General features: G+C 57.7%; 2 protein-coding genes across 4 annotated transcripts in view; one reads left to right on the plus strand and one right to left on the minus strand.

Annotated features, from left to right (window-relative positions):
• Positions 1–18,612, plus strand: part of IFT38 (intraflagellar transport 38) — a 104,625-nt gene extending 86,013 nt beyond the window's left edge. For both annotated transcript variants that reach the window (XM_075899088.2, XM_075899089.2), the window contains exons 10-13: positions 1,390–1,497; positions 10,408–10,463; positions 13,774–13,934; positions 17,887–18,612. In XM_075899088.2, the coding sequence (XP_075755203.1) occupies positions 1,390–1,497; positions 10,408–10,463; positions 13,774–13,923 (314 nt within the window). In that variant the 3' untranslated portion in view covers positions 13,924–13,934; positions 17,887–18,612. The remainder of the gene's footprint in view (positions 1–1,389; positions 1,498–10,407; positions 10,464–13,773; positions 13,935–17,886) is intronic.
• Positions 15,239–19,098, minus strand: part of NLRC3 (NLR family CARD domain containing 3) — a 43,060-nt gene continuing 39,200 nt past the window's right edge. For both annotated transcript variants that reach the window (XM_075899081.2, XM_075899082.2), the window contains exons 18-19: positions 17,595–17,678; positions 15,239–16,955 (exon numbers count right to left, since the gene is read on the minus strand). In XM_075899081.2, the coding sequence (XP_075755196.1) occupies positions 16,865–16,955; positions 17,595–17,678 (175 nt within the window). In that variant the 3' untranslated portion in view covers positions 15,239–16,864. The remainder of the gene's footprint in view (positions 16,956–17,594; positions 17,679–19,098) is intronic.

Here is a 19,098-nt window from a genome sequence, read left to right on the forward strand (position 1 = left end):
CAGATTAACCCGTTGCTCAGTGCAGTCCCTGCTGAGAGGAGTGCTGGATGTGAAGCCTGGGGTGTGCTGATGGAGGTCCCAGCGGTGGGGCTTTGGTAGAACATACACGGAGATGTCTGGAGTGCCCTTGGCTCTGGCCAGCGCTGCTAGCCTTCGGCGCACCGGATTAACACAGTGTTTTCAGAAATTGAAAGATAAAAATTGCCTCTTGAAAAAGCAAACAAGAAGCAAACAACTGGCCTTTAATAGCAGCTGCGTGAGCCGGTCGCATCCTGCATTGTATGTAGAGCACCAGATTCCACGGCCCTGCCTTCCTTCATACCAAGCCCTCACTGAGGGGGTTGCGTGAGCAAAGACTGAATAAAATTGGACTCGTGAATATTGAATCGCTGGAAATGGTATTTGGTGCATGCTGAGTAATAGACAGGGCAGTAAAGGTTTGCCTCACGTGGCTGGTACAGAAAATATTGGCAGTTAGTTCCATAACCTCACCAGGCCATGTCTCGGGTCCCTCTCTTCCTTTGTTTTCTCAGTCACTTGGTATTGTGATCATATGACTGTGAAAAAACCAAGCTAGCATTTATCTGTAATTAGTCGCTGTAAGGGAATGTCAGCTTACCGCTAATCATAATTAAAGGAAGATGTATCCATTTTCTAGAATGACATTTTGGTAATTAAATCTACCTGGAAAAGGATTGCTTATCTTCCCCCCAGCGCATCTTTTGTGTTTGTTTCTACAGTGCACAGTGCACAGGGTAAAGCCCCTTTTCTGCACGCGCCGGGGGGACATAGACCAAGAAGGTTAGCATAATCAGTATCCTCTTCGGCCCGCACGTAACCTTTGTTGATAAAAGAACAGTTTTAAAATACAGGGCCAGATGATCAGCTGGTGTCAATGGTAGAGCTCCATTTAAGTCAGCAGAGCCACATCAGTTTATACCAGCTAAGGGTTTGGCCATGAATTGCAATGAACAAGGAGACAAACTGGGGGGAGGAGAGGGGAGCTCCAGACCCCTAGAAGGGGTGGGGGCCTCTGGCAGAAGGGCCAGGGCTGGGGCTTGGCCTTCCCCAACCACCACTTCCACGCCACCTGTGATCTGACTGATTTAAAGGGCCTGGAGCTTTGGCTGCTGCCGTTGCCATTGTAGCAGTAGCGGTGGCCAGGAGCCCAGGGCAGCTGCCCCCTTTATCCCTCCCTCCCCTGTTGGAGCGCCTGGCTACACCTCAGTTAAACTGCCCCTTAGCCCAAGCCCTCCAGCTTTTAATAGCAGTGTAAACATATCCCCTGTGGCCCCCGAGCAAGCAGAGAGCACTAGCATGGCCTTGCACCCAACCGCTGCCTTGCGTCTGATTACATTAACTCCCTGCTGTGGTGGTTTTGTTTAACAGATAATGACGACTCAGACATAGAGATCCAAGAGGACGAAGGCTCTGATAGCGAAGTGGAAGACAGGCAGCTAATAAAGCAGCGCACAGCCATGGAGATCCTGATGCAAGGTACCGTCACCTCCCCTGAACTCCCCCTCTTCCACGGGACGTACTGATTGCTCCTCCCGGCTGCTCAGCGCAGTTTTTGTGGGGGTTCACGAGCTTGCACCTAGTTCAGTCCCCTGGAGCTGACGGGTATTGTGCTTTTCAAAATATGAAAAAAATCCGGTAATTAATACTCCGGTTCTTGCTAACCATCTGGGTTTTCTAGAAATATCTAGCTCTGAAACCAAAGCCACGCCCTCCCAAGGGAGAATCTGGACATGCGTGTGCATTAGCAACACATGCGGATCAAAGAGTTCTCCTTATACAACCGCACTACACTGTGGGCACTTTCCTGAAGTTCACTCCTGTGCAGAAGGTCAGCACGTGAGAGTGACACCTTGGCCATCTTGTCCAGTGTCCTGTCTCTGACAGGCCGGTGCCAGCGCTTCAGGGCGAGTACACAGAACAGGGCAGTGTGGAGTGATCCACCCGTCTTCCTCTTGTAGCACCTGATAGTCAGAGGGTTAAGCTTTGGGATTTCTCCGGGCACAGGGCTGCATCCCTGACCATCTTGGCTAATAGCCACAGGCAGACCTGTCCTCCAGGAGTTTATCCTCTTTGGAGCTCAGCATCTTCAGGCAGTCTGTGCACTGTGTGGAAAGTACTTTTGTTTGCATTAAACCTGCAGCCTTTTCACCTCTTCGTGTGAGCCTTGTTTTGGGCACTGTGAGAAGGCTCAGGAATACGTCGCTATTCCCTTCTTTCCACGCCATTTGTGAATTTCCAGACCCCTTCGGCATCTCTGTTCTAAAATGCACAATCCCAGGCTTTCGAATCTCGCCTCATGGAAACCGTTCCATGCCATGGATCATCTCTGTTGCCCTTCTCTGAACCTTTTCCAGTTCCATTACATCCCTTTGAGATGGAGTGAATAGACGTGGATGCAGTATTCGAGCTGAGGGCTCACCATGGGTTTATATCGTAGCGTTATGATATTGCCTGTCATATGTTCCTTGCCTACTGCTGCCCGTCGAACTGACATGTTTAGAGAACTATCCTTGCAGGCGCCAAGACCTCTTGGGTGGTGACAGCTGGTTTAGAATTCATCACTGTACGTGTATAGCTAGGACTCTGTTTCTAACGTGCATTACTGTGCAACATTGAATTGCTTCTGCCATATTGTGTCAGTCGCCCAGTTTTGTGAGACCCTTGTGTAACTCCTTGAAATCTGCTTGGGATGTAAATGCCATATAGCGCTCTAGGGCCCAGTCCTGCAGCTTGCTCCCTGTGAACAGACCCCTTTTACCTGCAGGTAGCCTATTGCAGGATCGCATCATCCTCCTTAATATTCCCAAGCCATCCTCGCAGGGTTGGTGTGTGCAGACGCAGACCCCTAGAACAGAATGTACTATGAAAATGCACCAGGGCGGAACCGCCGCCCTGTCTTGGGGTGACGTGAGCAAACAGCCTGCGTGAGAGACAAAATGGCCCGTCACTCGGACTCTGCTGAGCCTCATCTGGCTGTTTTCACACGTGCAGGGAGGGGGTGGCAGTTACTGGTTTTATAGCCATGGAACCTAAGTGTCCTGCGCGAGACACACAGAGAGCTCCTTGGAGCCTTTCCAGTCACCCCTTGGCAAACGCCGCCTCGAGCTGGTGGTTTAAATGGCAGTGTTTGCAGAGAGGCCAGAAGGGCCCTATAAATATTTGATAAAGCAGTTTGTTAAAGTCCACAGTATGGAGCCAGTGGACCTGTTCCAGCTGATCACACATTTACATATTCATCCCTTTATTTACTGAGGACTAGGAAGGCTCCTTCATTCAAGGGCATCTAATCCTGTTTGTACCCAGTGCCTAGAAAACACAAACGTGTGCTGTCAGTCACAACAGCCCAGTTCTCCCGAGGGCCAGAAACATGAGCAATAGAGACTGAGGCTGGGCCTTCAAAGGGCACCAAGGAGTGAAGTGGGCAGCTTCCCTGTTAGTGTGATTTGGGCTCCTACCGTCAACTTCTCTACAAAGCACAGCCTAGATCCTGGGCAAGTCTTTCCGAACAGAAGTGGGTTTGAGCCCTAGAAACACCCCCCCACTCACACCTGACCCTGGTAGTGTTGGTTGTTCTCTTTGCCCCTTGTGTATCTTGCCGCACTTTGGCCTCCCATCCCATGGTCATGGACATAGGCCTCGATTACAGGGAGTCTCCCTGGCTGCTGTGGGCGAGGTCTGGAGATCCTGACTGACGCCGAGCAGCTGTTTGGCTCTTGCCTAAGAGGCAGAACCCCTCCAGCTGGTTCTTAGTGGATGAAGCACAGGATAGCTCTGTCCCGTCACACCCGTGTTCAGAGCAGCCACAGCCTAGAGCCGGCATTGACCTCTGGGACTCAGTCACCCGAAGTTGCCCCTAATGAACATCTTCAATGCAGTTTTACTCTGCAAATGGATTCTGGGGATGGACATCAGGGGAGGGGGTCACATGATATTTGCCCTGTTCTGTTCATTCCCTCTGGGACGCCTGCCACTGGCGGAAGAGGATACGGGGCTAGAAGGACCTTTGGTCTGACCCATTAAGGCCTATGTTCTTCTGACTTGTGTGGCGTAGTGGGGGGCTGTCTGCTCTGTGACCTGGGTCCCCCTGCGCTGGGATGGGAGATTCTCACTGACTCTCCCAAACGTGGATTAACCCAGACACCCAGGCTCAGCCTCCCAGGGAGAGACAAAGGGAGGAGGGGGAGACCAGCACCTGGCTGGGGGCAGGGCTGGAAGAGAGTTTTAGTTTCTGGCTGGAATCATGGAGGAAGCAGCCTAGGCAAGGGGCTGGGAGTTAGGGGCCCAGGCTCCCCCATCTCACGGGGGCCTGAGGCATCCTAGCCCAGCTCTGTAACCAGATGACATCTGTGCTGTGCTGTATCCTGGAGAAGCAATAAACTCCCTCTGCTCTACTGGCTGGCGGAGTCGGTTTGTGCCACTACGGGGGTGCAGGAGGCGGGGGAACCCCGATGCACCACCACAACTGGCAGCCAGGGATTCCCTGCCGTTGTCTCTCTGGTTCTAGAGCCAGGGGATTTAGCCTGTGGTGCTGGTCCACAGTGCAGAGAACATGAAAACGTGCTGCATATCAAAGCACCCCGGTCTGTTAGCTGTGACGTAGGATGCCTGTCTCACAGCAAACCCTGCCGATGCCCCCGGGGTTGGGCTCTTCTCTCCATCTTGCGCATCATCACCAGTAACAAGGGTTCTGCAGGACAAATTCTGCCTTCGGTGTCCAATTCCAGTGTCTTCAAACTCCACCCCCAGGGACACTGTAGTAATTTGGGGTTCAGCAGAGTTGCCCATTGTCACATTTGTTTCCTTGAAGCCCCAGGTGTGACTCTGATTATCCCTAAGGTGTATCCCTGTACAGCAGAGCTCCCCCAACCGTGGGGCACCTCTGGGGGGCATGGGGAAAGATTTGGGAAGCCTGGCAGGACCTGGAGAGAAGGCCACCCCGTCCTACTCCGCCCCCAGCTCTGCTCCTAGCTTCACCTCCAGCCTCAGCCCCAGACCAGGGCTCCGCTCCTGCTCCCAGCCCCACCCACAGCCAGGGTTCCAGCCCCCTTTCCCTTGTCTGTGTCTCCCCCCAAGCCACAGCCCCGCTCCCAGCCCTGGCTCTGGGGGACCAGAGAAGGGCCACAGGGGATGGGGGGCATGACCCTGAAAAGTCTGGAGACCACTTCTGTAGGGGAAGGAGGTGCCATTTTGATACACTCACCCTTCATAGAAGCCCCCTTTAAAATCTGAACTTTGCAGCTCCCTGGCCTTGACAGACTGTTGGAGAAGAATTGGGAGCCCTCTAAAGCAGTGGTTTTATCCACTAATATTACATCTAGCCATTCCAAAGGGGTCTGCACCGCCATTGGAAATTTCTTTAGGGATCCACAAATGAACGAAGGCTGAAACCCGCTTCTCCAGATTGAATTGTACCACTGGCCACTGGAGGCTGATCTACTGAGTCGAGCGGTAATGAAGTGCAGGTGGCAAGAGGCCAAGTGTCTTTGAGGAGACTCGCTGGCAGTGAAAGAGCTGTGCCCTCGAAAAGGGCTGCATGTTGAAATCAGACACAGATCAACTCTCCTGAAATAGGGATTTAATTTTCTCCTTTCAGCCATCACTCTGCTCTCAAGTAGAATCACGTTCGGGTCCGTCCCCTGGGCCTCTCGCACCCTGTATCAGCCGAGTTAAATCCGAGACAACGTGTGAGACGCATGTTGCAGGTCTCAGAACCCCACCCAGCCACTCCTGTAACAGGCCCATAATCTTTGGCTGCGTTCCTGAAGTCCTCAAATCATGATTTAAAGACATCAAGTTGCAGAGAGTCTGCCAGGAACGTTTGTTCAGACCAGCAAGGGACCATGCTGCAGAGGAAGAGGAAAACCCCCGAGGGTCCCTGCCAGTCTGCCCTGGGGGGAAATTCCTTCCTGATCTCAAATATGGTGATCAGATAGACCCAGAGCCTGTGGGCAAAACCCACCGGCAGACACCTGGGAAAGAACTCTCCATAGTAACTCAGAGCCCTCCCCTTCGAGTGTCCCATCCCCTAGCAGTCACATGCCAGCGTAAGCAACTGTTCTCCCTCCCCTTCCACAAACTGCTGAAGCTCAGGGTTGAAACAAGTGAAGTTTTTTGCCCCCACTAGTGCCCGTGGAAGGCTGCTCTAGAACTTCGCTCCCCGGGTGGCTAGAACCCCTCTCATTCCCAGCCTGCACTTGTTGATGGCCATTTTATAGCCATCGGTTCTCAGGCATGGGAGTTAATCCATGTCCACTGCTGGCTTGTGGCCCCCAAGGTCGGCTGTGCACAGCTAGTACGCTGCCAGCTGCAGCAAGCCGCACAGGGAAACCTGCAAAGGCTTGCTGGGTGAAACCCTGGAAACACATTCACTGCTGATCTTCTCTAGCTCAGCGGCTCCATGCTTCACAGAGCAAGTCAATCGGAATCCAGCGTAACAGCTCGGTCATGCCTAGCATTATGCCCAATTATCACCCCGCTGGACCCACGTCTGTGAGGAAACACAGCAAAGTTCCCTTCGCTTGGAAGCCCTGGAAACCTCTGTGGCGCTGAACTCCGCAGCAGGCCCTGAAAGCCCAAGCGAAGCTGAGCTGAACTGAGTAACTGCAAGTGCCATGTGCCGCCCTCCGTGCCAGCTCTCCTCGGCTGCAGACACACACCCTCTATTTGCAGCCTTTCCTCTGCTAGCCTCCCCCCAGAGGCGCTCACACAGCTGAGTTTGAATAGCTGCATTTTCAAATGTTCTGCCTTCGCTGTCGAGACTCTTCTAGTAACCCAGGGTATGTCTACACTACCCCCCTAGCTCGAACTAGCGGGGGTAACGTAGTCATCCGCAGTTGCAAATGAAGCCCGGGATTTGAATTTCCCGGGCTTCATTTGCATGAAGCCGGCCGGCGCCATTTTTAAATGCTGGCTAGTTCGAACCCCGTGCTGCGCGGCTACACGCGGCACGGACTAGCTAGTTCAGATTAGGCTTCTAATCTAAACTAGCTGTACACCTTGTTCCACGTGTAGCCGCGCGGCACGGGGTTCGAACTAGCCGGCATTTAAAAATGGCGCCGGCCGGCTTCATGCAAATGAAGCCCGGGAAATTCAAATCCCAGGCTTCATTTGCAACTGCGGATGACTACGTTACCCCCGCTAGTTCGAACTAGCAGGGTAGTGTAGACATACCCCCAGAAACCAGACACAAACCAACGCTCCTCGGGTGGGGATTTAATTTTCTCCTTTCAGCCATCACTCTGCTCTCCGTAGAATCATGTTCGGGTCCGTCCCCTGGGCCTCCTGCGCCCTGTGTCAGCCAGTTAAATCCGAGACGGTGTATGAGATTACAGACTGTAGGTAATCATGCTGCTAGTCTGGCCTCTTGCACGCTGCAGGCCTCAGAACCTCACCCAGCCACTCCTGTAACAGGCCCATCATCTTTGGCTGCGTTACTGAAGTCCTCAAATCATGATTTAAAGACATCAAGTTGCAGCGAGCCCGCCAGGAACGCTTGTTCAGACCAGCAAGGGACCTGCGCCCTGTGCTGCAGAGGAAGGCAAAACCCGCGAGGGTGTCTTGTGCCCCTCGCCCTCCCCGCTTCAGGCTCAGACAGTCCCCCGAGGGCTGTGTCACGGGCCTGATTCTCATCCCACCTCAGCAATGCAAGTCCCTTGACTTCATGGAGCTACTTCTGGTTTACATGGCTGAAAGGAAGAGCAAAAATCACCCCCCACCCCCCAGGCTTTCCCTCTGCTTTCTGCCCCCAGCGCCCTTGGGCTAGGTGCCCGCGACTGGCCATCAGTTTAGAATACACTTGGGAGGACAAGTCTGAGGTGGCTCTTGCAGAGCCACAGAGGTTAGCTTGGGTCATGTTACACAGACTGGACCCCCCTTCCCCCCGGCTATGGGAGGTGACGTGAGCTTGACTCCCCTCCACTGCCCATGGCTGGAGTTTGAACTCCAGGTGGTTGTGGCCTCGTTTACTCTTCGCCTGGCGCACTGTGTCGCTAGTTAGCAGAGAGAGGCCGTCGTGCTGCCCTCACCCTATTTAAACGATTCTGCCTTCCTCTCGGTGCAGCCCAGCCTGGGGACTGCTGCTCGGTTTGTAAATCCACCGGGAAGAGGAGCCAGGTGGCGTGGCGCCTTTGCCTCCCGCAGCGCCTGCTCGGTCCGGCCGGCCTGAACCGGCGCTGAGGCCCTCTTCAGGCCACAGAACCTCCTCGGGCATGGCCAGCCCAACACCTCTCGTTCCAGTCGCCTCAGTCTCAAGACCGACTGGGATCCCTCCAGATCACGGGCCGCCTCTGCCTCGCCCAGGAAAAGCACAGAGTGGCACAGAGCAGTTCCAGAGCGCAGGACAGCCATGGCATCTCTGACCCGCCTCTGGTACCAAGTGGGGAGGGCAGAAACCCCGCCGTGCTGACCCAGTTCCAACAAGGGCAGTCCTGGTCCCCACTGTGTCAGCTGCATCTGTGGAGCAGGCTCTTGTGGATTGCCTCTGCCTTTCCTCGCCATCCTCGCTGCTGGTCCAGGACTTTCCCAGGATTGTGCCCCTGGCAGCCCTTCCAGTGGAGTGACCCCGGGCTCCACTGCCCCTTTAAAACAGGCAGAGGCGACAGTTTCAAAGGGGAAGCTGCCACACACCTAGTCAGCTGTGCAGCGGCTTCCCCTTGGAACTGCCACCTCCGCGCCTTTCAGAGGGGCAGCTGTGGAGCCCAGGGGCAGCTGGGGAGTCCTGGGTTCTGGAGAAATGACGTGGGGAGTCTGGGGTCAGACAGCTCCACAGCTGACCCTTGGAAAGGCTCACAGGCGGCATTTTAAAGGGGGCCGCCACTGCCCAGCTCATAGAGGCAGCAAGGGGGGAGGGGATATCGACTGGTCCAAATACTGTCCGATAAGCATCTATAGCATGTTTGAGATAGTTAGCTCAGCTAGTGTAACCTTCAGCCTGTCCCAGGGCCAGGGACTTGTGTTTCACTAAGCGTATCTCCCAGAGAGGCAGTTGGAAAATCTACCGCCTCGCTTTGTAAGTTGGAGTTGTCTGGCTTCAGCGTCCAGCCCTGGGCTCTTGCTCTGCCTTTCTCTGGAGGCTGAAGAGCCGTAATGGCCAGGATTCCCTCCCCCGGCAGATACTGGCACTGCAATCAGGTACCTCTCAGTCAACTAAACCGATTGTGCTGTGTTACTTGAGCGGCTCCTTGATGGCAAGTCTGTCAGCAGGCGGGAGATTACTGTGGCGGGAACAGCCATTCTCTCGTGGGCTGTGCGGCCCGGCCTGTGGCACTGGCGTACTGGTAGGAGGTAGCCATGGAAACTCAGGGCCTGACTCGCCGGCGTAACGTCCCTTCAGTGGCATCACTCCAGAGTCTCACCAGTGTGGGAGAAAAGCCGGACTCTGCCGCCAAGGCTCACTACAGACATACGTGTGCGCACGGCCTGGCTCGGTGCAGTGACCTGGGCCAAAGCATGCTCCTTGCATGTCCATCTCCTCAGCGGTGCTGTGCCACGTGCTCTGGGTAGCTGTGAACAGCTGGAGCATCATTTTGTCTTCAAAGCTCCGGGCACACCGGATGCTCTATCTCAGCACCAGTGCGTGCACAGGCACTTAGCAAAAGCAGGGGCCACTGGAGCTGCAAACAGCAGCGAAAGCCAGGACGAGGCGCTAGACTGGTGCTGATGGCCCCTCCGCTGGCAGATTTCCAAGGGTACGTCTAGACTACAGGCTTCTGTCGACAAAGAGCGTCTAGACTACATTGAGTTCTGTCGACAAAGCAAGTCGCTTTGTCGACAGAACTCCGTAGTCTGGACGCAACGTTACAGGCAATAACACCTTCTGTTGACAGAGTTCTGTTGACAGAAGGTGTTATGCCTCGTAAAATGAGGTTTACCAGCGTTGACAAAACTGCTGAGTTCTCAGCGGTAGTGTAGACGCTGGTATAGTTTTGTCGACAAAAGTCCACTTTTGTCGACAAAACTAGGTAGTCTAGACACACCCCAAGAGACCCGGTAGCACACCGGGGTCTAAACCAAGGAGCAGCCCAATGAGGGCTATGGTGTAAAAATCTAGAGCTAGAGAAACAATGTGTCTGAAGCCATCAAGGGGCGCGCGGTGGTGGTGGTGGAGCGGGTGGGGTAGGACTCTATTAACCGTAAATCCAGCCAACAAGATGAGTAAGCAGATAATCCCCCCACACTTTTTTCAGAGCCCCATGGCATTGAAGGAGCATTGGGGTCCAACCCTGCTGTCATTCGCCTTGATGAGGGCACATGATTATGTCCCTGGAGAGCAAACCAGGAGCTTTCTCTCCCCAGAGCAGGTTCATTCACCGAGCCGCTTCTTAGTTGCTCTTTTAACCAAGTAGAGGAACGAGCATTTTTCTCATCTTGTTTCTCTCTCGGCTGCAGGGAGACCCAACAAGCGGATCGTGGGGACAATGCAAGGAGGAGACACAGAGGATGATGTAAGTAGGAAGGATCTGTGGGCTGCCGGGCATCTCCAAGGGCGCTTCGCAGCAACAGACCTGTCCCCCAGCACTAGCTGGCAGTGTCCCCAACACACCAGCATTCGCTGCCCATTCCCCTTCCCAGCCTCAGCCCCACCCCTCCCTCTCCTGCCCTGATTTCTTCCTTTATCCTCTGTAGCCCGCTCCTTCCCCATTCACCTCCTTAGCCTGCTCCTTCCCCATTCACCTCCTTAGCCTGCTCCTTCCCCATTCACCTCCTTAGCCCACTCCTTCCCCATTCACCTCTTTAGCCCGCTCCTTCCCCCTTCACCTCCTTAGCCCGCTCCTTCCCCATTCAGCTCCTTAGCCTGCTCCTTCCCCATTCACCTCTTTAGCCCGCTCCTTCCCCCTTCACCTCCTTAGCCCGCTCCTTCCCCATTCAGCTCCTTAGCCTGCTCCTTCCCCATTCACCTCTTTAGCCCGCTCCTTCCCCCTTCACCTCCTTAGCCCGCTCCTTCCCCCATTCACCTCCTTAGCCCGCTCCTTCCCCCATTCACCTCCTTAGCCTGCTCCTTCCCCATTCACCTCCTTAGCCTGCTCCTTCCCCATTCACCTCCTTAGCCCACTCCTTCCCCATTCACCTCTTTAGCCCGCTCCTTCCCCCTTCACCTCCTTAGCCCGCTCCTTCCCCATTCAGCTCCTTAGCCTGCTCCTTCCCCATTCACCTCTTTAGCCCGCTCCTTCCCCCTTCACCTCCTTAGCCCGCTCCTTCCCCATTCAGCTCCTTAGCCTGCTCCTTCCCCATTCACCTCTTTAGCCCGCTCCTTCCCCCTTCACCTCCTTAGCCCGCTCCTTCCCCCATTCACCTCCTTAGCCTGCTCCTTCCCCATTCACCTCCTTAGCCTGCTCCTTCCCCATTCACCTCCTTAGCCTGCTCCTTCCCCATTCACCTCTTTAGCCCGCTCCTTCCCCATTCACCTCCTTAGCCTGCTCCTTCCCCATTCACCTCTTTAGCCCGCTCCTTCCCCCTTCACCTCCTTAGCCCGCTCCTTCCCCATTCAGCTCCTTAGCCTGCTCCTTCCCCATTCACCTCTTTAGCCCGCTCCTTCCCCCTTCACCTCCTTAGCCCGCTCCTTCCCCATTCAGCTCCTTAGCCTGCTCCTTCCCCATTCACCTCCTTAGCCTGCTCCTTCCCCATTCACCTCTTTAGCTCGCTCCTTCCCCATTCACCTCCTTAGCCCGCTCCTTCCCCCATTCACCTCTTTAGCCCGCTCCTTCCCCCTTCACCTCCTTAGCCCGCTCCTTCCCCATTCAGCTCCTTAGCCTGCTCCTTCCCCATTCACCTCCTTAGCCTGCTCCTTCCCCATTCACCTCTTTAGCCCGCTCCTTCCCCATTCACCTCCTTAGCCTGCTCCTTCCCCATTCACCTCTTTAGCCCGCTCCTTCCCCCTTCACCTCCTTAGCCTGCTCCTTCCCCCTTCACCTCCTTAGCCCGCTCCTTCCCCCTTCACCTCCTTAGCCCGCTCCTTCCCCCATTCACCTCCTTAGCCCGCTCATTCCCCCTTCACCTCCTTAGCCTTCTCCTTCCCCCTTCACCTCTTTAGCCCACTCCTTCCCCATTCACCTCTTTAGCCCGCTCCTTCCCCCATGCCCTACCTCCGGTACCTCCTTAGCAATGGCAGACTCCTGCCTTTCCTAGAACCCCTCGCCCCTCCCACTCCTTTGTCCAGCCATGGAGCCTGAGATGGCACGAGGGTGTGCAGAGAGAAGGGCTGCCCCATCCGGGAGGGTTTGCTAGCTTTGAGATCTCAGATACTGAGGCCCTCGCTGGGCAGGCCAGCTCCCAGTGGCCTGTGCTCAGGGCCGGCGTGAGTTCCAGCCACTAGCCTCACTTCCAGGCCTTGCTCTGCCATTCGTTTCCGGCTCACATTGCTTGGGCTTTGTGTTTCTGCCTCATGCGTCCACTTTGTGCTAGGGTGGAGAGCCCCGCGTCCCTGTGCAGGCTGACGGGGGCACGTTCCCTGCCCGGCCCCGCCCAGCTGCGGAGAACAAACCGTGCTGTGGCAGCAGTAGCCAGGGCCGGGGGCGGGGGGTACCTTCAGGCGCAAGGCGTGGAACGAGGCGTACCGGTAGTTCGGAATAGGAAGCCTAGTCCGAACTACCTAGTTCGTGCTGCGTGTAGCCGCGGGCACGGAGTCCAAACTAGCGGACATTTAAAAATGGCGGTGCCCGGCAACATGCAAATAAAGCCCGGGAAATTCAAATCCCAGGCTTCATTTGCAACTCCGGTTGCCTACATTAACCACCCTAGTTCGGCAAGACGGGTCAGAGAGAGCAGGGGACCCCAGGGAGGGAAGGGCTAGACCCACCCGGGGAGCAGGGCAGGCAGGGGGCCGAGCGAGCAGCAGCTGGGCAGAGCCGTACGTGGCAGCCGGTGCTGCGCCCGGTGGCCTCCCTGCCTGCTTTGCTTGTGTAGCGTTAGGGTAGGGCCCAGCGGGCAGGCTGGGGGCAGGCGTGCAGTGGGTTGCTGCAGGGGTACAGAAGGAAGGGGGGTTCCAAGAAGCTGCCTGGGCCACAGGCCAGCACATTGGCAGTGGGAGGCAAAGTGGAGCCAGGGCAGCTTTCCTTACCCCCACCTGGCCTCCCTCGGCCAGACTGGGGCCCACCTGGGTGGGCCATGTTCCCAGCACCCGTCCTGTAGCGTGGAGCTTTGCGGCCAGTCCAGACCCTCCCCCCACCAGCAGCGCCGGCTGCTGTCTCCTCCCCTCGCTCTCCTCGGGCGCGCTCTTCTTTGTAATGTCTCCGTTCTCCATCTCGCCTTGTTCTCTCCATTCGCGCTCGCCAAGGGGGGAGCTGCCCAAGCCCCACCAGGTAAACCCAAGACCTCCAGCTCCACGGCACAGGTGGGTTTGTCCCCTGCGGTTCATTTCCACCCCCAGGGCTCTCGGCCTCTCTCCATGGGCCTGCCACCCCCTAGATTCACTGGGCCTGGAAAGGTGGTTTCCTGCCGCCAGAGGGGTAGTGTTGTTAGTGCCCACCGGGGGGAGGGCTGCCGGCTCCCAGCACCTCCAGGCTGGGCCGCTGGCTCCGTGGTACGGCCACAAACAGAATCCCTCTTCCTGCTCGTGAGGCCAGGTCCACAAGGGGATCCTGCCCACCGGGTGCCCCTTGGCACAGCTCAGCGGGGCTAAGCTCAGCCCGGGAACCCGCCTGCACTTCCTGGGGCGCTGGGCGCCCCGGCCGGTTTCTGGGCAGGCAGAAGCCCCGGACATGGAGGCTAGTGCTGGGCTGAGAAGGGACGGGCCACGTGGCCCCTGCTTTCTTCCAGGAGTCGGAGGATAGCGAGATTGGCCTGGACGATGACGAAGACGACGATGAGGACGACCTGGAAGACGACAGTGTGGAGCTCGCTCCCAGCAAGGCCAATCGCCGGGCCAGGAAGCCAGAGCCCCTGGAGGAGAGCGATAACGACTTCTGACGCGGGCCAAGGTGGGAGCGACCCACAGCCTGGAGCAAACCCGCGGCAGGGTGGGGGGGCGTGGGGCACCCTGTGCGGGGTTACACAGGACTGGCATTCAGAGCAGTCCCTAGTAAAGCTGGGTGCCTAGCGATAACTCAGGGTGATGTGCCGCTAAATATTCGCTCCTTTCACCTGCGGGAAGGTGGCTCCTGACGCCCTTGCTGCCCGTGTTTACACCAGTCCTGCTGCCGGGAGGGGCCCACCCGGTATGTCACTTGGCAGGGGCAGCGGCCTCCTCTGCTGAGTTATGAGCCCGACAGGGCAAGCGGCCATGAGAGCCTTCTGCCCTTTTGGAAGCTGGCGACCCCCAGCTGGTGGTGCTGAGTCAGGCCATTCGGGGCGCGGAGGGGGACCCATTCCAGCCTGGGAACCTGGGGACCAGCTGAGTCAGGCCGTTCGGGGTGCGGAGGGGGACCCATTCCAGGCTGGGAACCTGGGGACCAACTGGTGAGCTGAGTCAGGCCGTTCGGGGTGCGGAGGGGGACCCATTCCAGCCTGGGAACCTGCGTACCAGCTGGTGGCGCTGAGACAGGCCGTTTGGGGAGCGGGGGGGAGTTGGGTCCCATTCCAGCCTGGGAACCTGCGTACCAACTGGTGGCGCTGAGACAGGCCGTTCGGGGAGCGGGGGGGTCCCATTCCAGGCTGGGAATCTGGGTGCAGCCCTTTACAAACAAACCCCGTGGGGCGCTTGGGCTGGTCACAGCGATGGCTAGAACCAGCTTGGCTCTGCTGCTTCGCTGTCCCTCTCTCCGGCCTGCGTCTTTCCAGCTGGCTGGGCCATCCAGCCCAACTCCCACACGCCTCCAACCGCACTGACCTGACCTGGCTGGGGACAGGGCCATCTCTGGGGAGCCACCCACGTTCCAAGTCTTGGGCAGGGTGGGTTAGCCCAAGCTGCAAATTTGCTCTCCATTTTTTAAGCCCGCCCCCTGGCTTGGCACCAGCAAGGCTGAGCAGGGCCCCAGCACACAAGCAGCTGGCCTGCTGCTGGTACGAGTGCACTAAATGTGCTGGGTGCCACCGCTCCAGGAGAGGGTCTGGCAGGGCTGGTGCTGCCGCCCAGCTCCGCGCTGCCCCACTGCACCCACACCCAAAGCCCCTCCTGGCTGGAGCCTTTGCACTGGGGCAGCAGCTTGGCACAGGCTGCGCCCGGCCGGGAGCACGGCCCCGACATGGCGTCCACACCTCAGCGATGGAACTGACTGTCGCTTCCCCCTGGAAAGTCCCAAACGGCAGCTGCCGAGGGCAGAGGAGAATGCCGGGCCGCCACTGCTTTATTCCAGAGTCTTTATTCCAGAGCTTGGCACCTCCTCCCGGCCCCAGCCAGCCCCTGCAGAGGGGCCGTGGTGGAGCCAGTCTGCTGTTGCGCCGGCAGGAGAGCCGCTGTCCCTGTGGGAGTGACAGCACCTGCAGAGGAAGGCCCTGTGGCTTGGCTCTTCCCCGGGTACCGGTGTCACCTCCCCCTCTCAAACAGCACTGAGTGCCCACAGCAACGGCCACGGCCGGGCGCCACAGCCCCTCAACGCCCTTTAGGCACCTGAACTCCGTGAGCAGCTCGCCAGATCTCTCCCCTCACGCCTGACCTTGCAGCTCAGCCCTGGCAGCTGGGCCGTGCGGCGGGTCGCTTGCCCTGAGCCCGTTCAGAGCGGGCAGCTGAGCAGCGCCAGCCTGGCCTAGGGCAGCGGACATGGACCCCCCACGTCGCTCCCAGCCACAAGGGGACGCCCTCAGAACATGGGCTCGGCCTCGCGCTTGGCGGGACTCTGGGACTAGGAGCTGCCTGACTGCTCCTGGAAGTAGAGAACTGGGCAGGGGCCAGGCCCTCTCCCTGCCACCTGCAGCTCCGCAGAGCAGCCCGACTCCGCCTCCCCTTCGCCCACAGGCTGGCTGGCCTTCGGTGGGCCCAGCCCCCTCCCGCCTGCCGGGGGCTGGGCCGCTTGCTGTTGGGTGCAGCATGGGCTTGGTGGCTTGTTCATGGTGCAGGCCCTGCCGTACTCACAAGCACTGTGCCCTCATTGTCCCCATCCATGTGGGGAACACATTTTGTTAGGTGCACCAAGGTCCAAGAGGATGTGCTCCACCCACACAAACACGTGCTGCTGGCGCTTCAGCTTGGCAGCATTGGACCCTCCTGGGTGGCTGCCCTAGAGCTCAGTGTCCAGGGAGCGCCATGCGAGCCGAGGGAAGAGGTTTCCTGTTGGACCCCCTAAAGCAGGACACACGGACAGTCCTGGAGCTTGCTCCAGGGACCGTGACAAGCCTTGGGAGCAGAGATTTGCGTGGGCCGGCCGTGTGCAACCCCCGGGGATTACCTAGCGCGAAGGCCTGCGGGGCTGGGCAGGCGTGAGGGGAAGATGCTGGCTGGCGAGTTTCCGTGCTGTCCGGGCATAGCAGGCTACGTGCCAGGCTCCCTGTGCTGGGTGCGGTGAGTGCCCCGTGCTCGCAGCCCTGCTCACCGCACTGGGCCCCAGGCACCCCGGCTGGCAGTGGGACTTTCTGTCCCCGGGGCCAGGTCACAGGCTTAGCACTTGTGCCCTGCACCTTGCCTCCCGCCCACTTGCACCCGTCCCGCGGGCCCCTCCCAGGCCCTGCCGCGAGCTCGCTCCTCAGCCGGCTGCATCCTTCCCCTGCTCTGCTGAGAGGCGCGTCCTTCACCGGCAGGAGCAGCCACGGCAGCAGCTTTCATTGCTGGAGCGAGGCCTCCATCACCCCCACCCCCGTGGACTCTGAGCGACTCAGCGTCACAGAGCCGGTCCCGGTGCAGCGGCCTCCGCTGGCCACGAGGGCGGAGCTGCCACGCTCCAACATGGGGCAGTGAGCCGGGACGGGGTCCTTGGAGCCAGTCTCTGCCCCGTCCCCGCCTCTGCTCGCTCGCCTGGCGCTTCCCGGGGCCACGGCCCTACATCTCCACGACGCAGCAGGGGGCGTTGGTCCGGATGGCGTCGGCGATCACCTTGGCGCCGGACTGGCCGATGCGATTGCCCTGCAGGCTGGGAGAGCACACGGGACAGGCATGAGCGCAGCAGTGCTGCAGAGCAGGCTGCCCGGGTCCTGCCCCACTGCGCACGGGGCTGTGGGACAACGTCCACAGCCCACACTACACCATAACCGGGGCTGGCGCCTGCTGGGGCCGGTCTCCCAGCCACGCTCAGGCACATACCTGGATCGCGGGCTGTGGCTGCAAGTTAACGGGGCTTGGCTCAGATGCCCTCCCCCCGCAGGGTCCTAGGCCCCCGATCCTGAGCACAGTCTGAGTGGGACAGAAGGGGCTTGGGCCCACACCTCCGTCAGCCTGGGCTGTGTGCAGTGTAGACGTGCCCAGGAGCTGGGAAACACACACACGCTTTCATATCCGTGGTGCACGCAAGCTCACACCACACGGGCCAAGCTGCTCCCTCCTCCAAGCCACGCCCACGTCTGGCTTTGGCTGGGCCCACGCAGGACAGCTTAGCAAAGCAGGGGTGAAGGGCCGATGGCTGGGGCCTCCCGGGGCAGGCGAGGTCAGCCAGTCCTGCAGGGACACTAGCATGGCCGCCGCGTTCCCAGAGGCAGGGGAGGTCACGCCCTGCCCCCACGTCTCCATCCCTCTGCCAGCCACACACGCGACTCCACACCCGGCAGCAACTCACTTGACGTAGGTGAGGCCGTGGTTGCCGGTCAGAGCCGTGGCGATGCAGATAGCCCCGTCCATGCCTAAGGAGTTCTCCTGGAGGCTGGCGAGGAGACAAAGGCTCGTTAAGAAGAGAGGCCGGGAGAAATCCTGGGACACGGGCCCCTTTTTCTGTCCCAGTGAGGTCTGGGCGGAGAACTCGGCATGGGCGGGAGCATGCCTGGCAGATGGGGGCAAGAAAACGAACGCGGCAGCCTCTGGCCCAGTGGCACAGGCTGGCGGCTGTTCTAACAGGCTGTTCGTATTTGCAGGTCCCCAAAGGAAACCTGCCAACCACATTTCTGTCAGGCTGACTACGAAGCAAATCCAGCCCCTCATCCCCTCAGCTGCAGACTGGGCAGGTTGGACTGATTTCGATCAAAGCATCAGTTCTAAGCTTGTTTGGCAGTTGTGCCTTTTACAGGAAGTTTTGAGTTGTGTTGGTCGGTACCATTACAGCTGGCCGAATGTGCTAGAGACAAGAAAAAACTATCCCTGTTTTGTAACTAAAACCAACTGAGTTATCAAAACCTCAGAACGATTCTCCCTAGGTATGAACTGAACTGATTGTTTCGGGTCAGTCCTACAAGATTTTAGAACTAGTGGAGCTTGTGATTCTTAGTCGTAGATTGGAAAAGAAACACGCCCCGTCCCGCTTCTCTAGTGCCCAAACATTGCTTCGCTTGAGTGCTAATCACTGAGCTAGCTGAATAAGTGAATGGAGGAAAGTGTTCTCTCTGCACCTGAAAAGTGACTGTTCTCCAAAGCTGCTTTAACACTGCCGCAGCCTCTGGTTTCGGCTGCTTAGCCACGGGCTTCCCCCAGGGCAGTGCCTTGGCTTTCTTACAAACACATACGGCTTCGGCTATTTTTTTTTTTTAAGGTAAAATTATTTTAACTTAATAGAGTACGTTTAGGCCTTAACACTGGCAATTTCAAATTTCATTTTAAACAGGCTTATTGGTCAAAATAAACCTGGTTTGAATTCATTGCTTTTATCTTTTACCCCCTCTACTTTTATCCATTCTGGGCTCTGCGTATTGGCTCAAATTTCTTCCTTCATAGTGTGCTGCCGGTGCTGCCCGATTTGCTCCATGTCACACAAGAGGGTCAGTAACAGTGACATCCCAATCCAGTCACAGGGCTCCGTTGCTGACAGCTCTCTCTCTAGCCGGCAGGTCAGAGGCCACCAGGTTGGGGCAAAAGCTGCTGTTCACATTCAGCAAAGAAACAGGACAGTGTGGGAGCGTTTGGAGACTCAGAGCGGGCTGGTGAAGGCGCCTCGCTAAGATTTCCACCACCAGACCCCCCCCCCCCCCCGTTATCAGTTCGAGCTGTGACCATTTGGGTTGAAATTTCCCATGGGAGGCGCCTGCCTCGGGCTGAACTTGTTGGGCGCCGTTCAGCAAAGGCCGTTCAGCCATTTCCGAAACAGATCGAGGGGATTAGAGGGAAACCTCTGCACAGAAGGAAATGGGTCCGGT

Source organism: Pelodiscus sinensis, chromosome 15 (genome assembly GCF_052426305.1).
Source record: "Pelodiscus sinensis isolate ZL-2025 chromosome 15, ASM5242630v1, whole genome shotgun sequence".
In the NCBI taxonomy this organism is placed as follows: Eukaryota; Metazoa; Chordata; order Testudines; family Trionychidae; genus Pelodiscus; species Pelodiscus sinensis.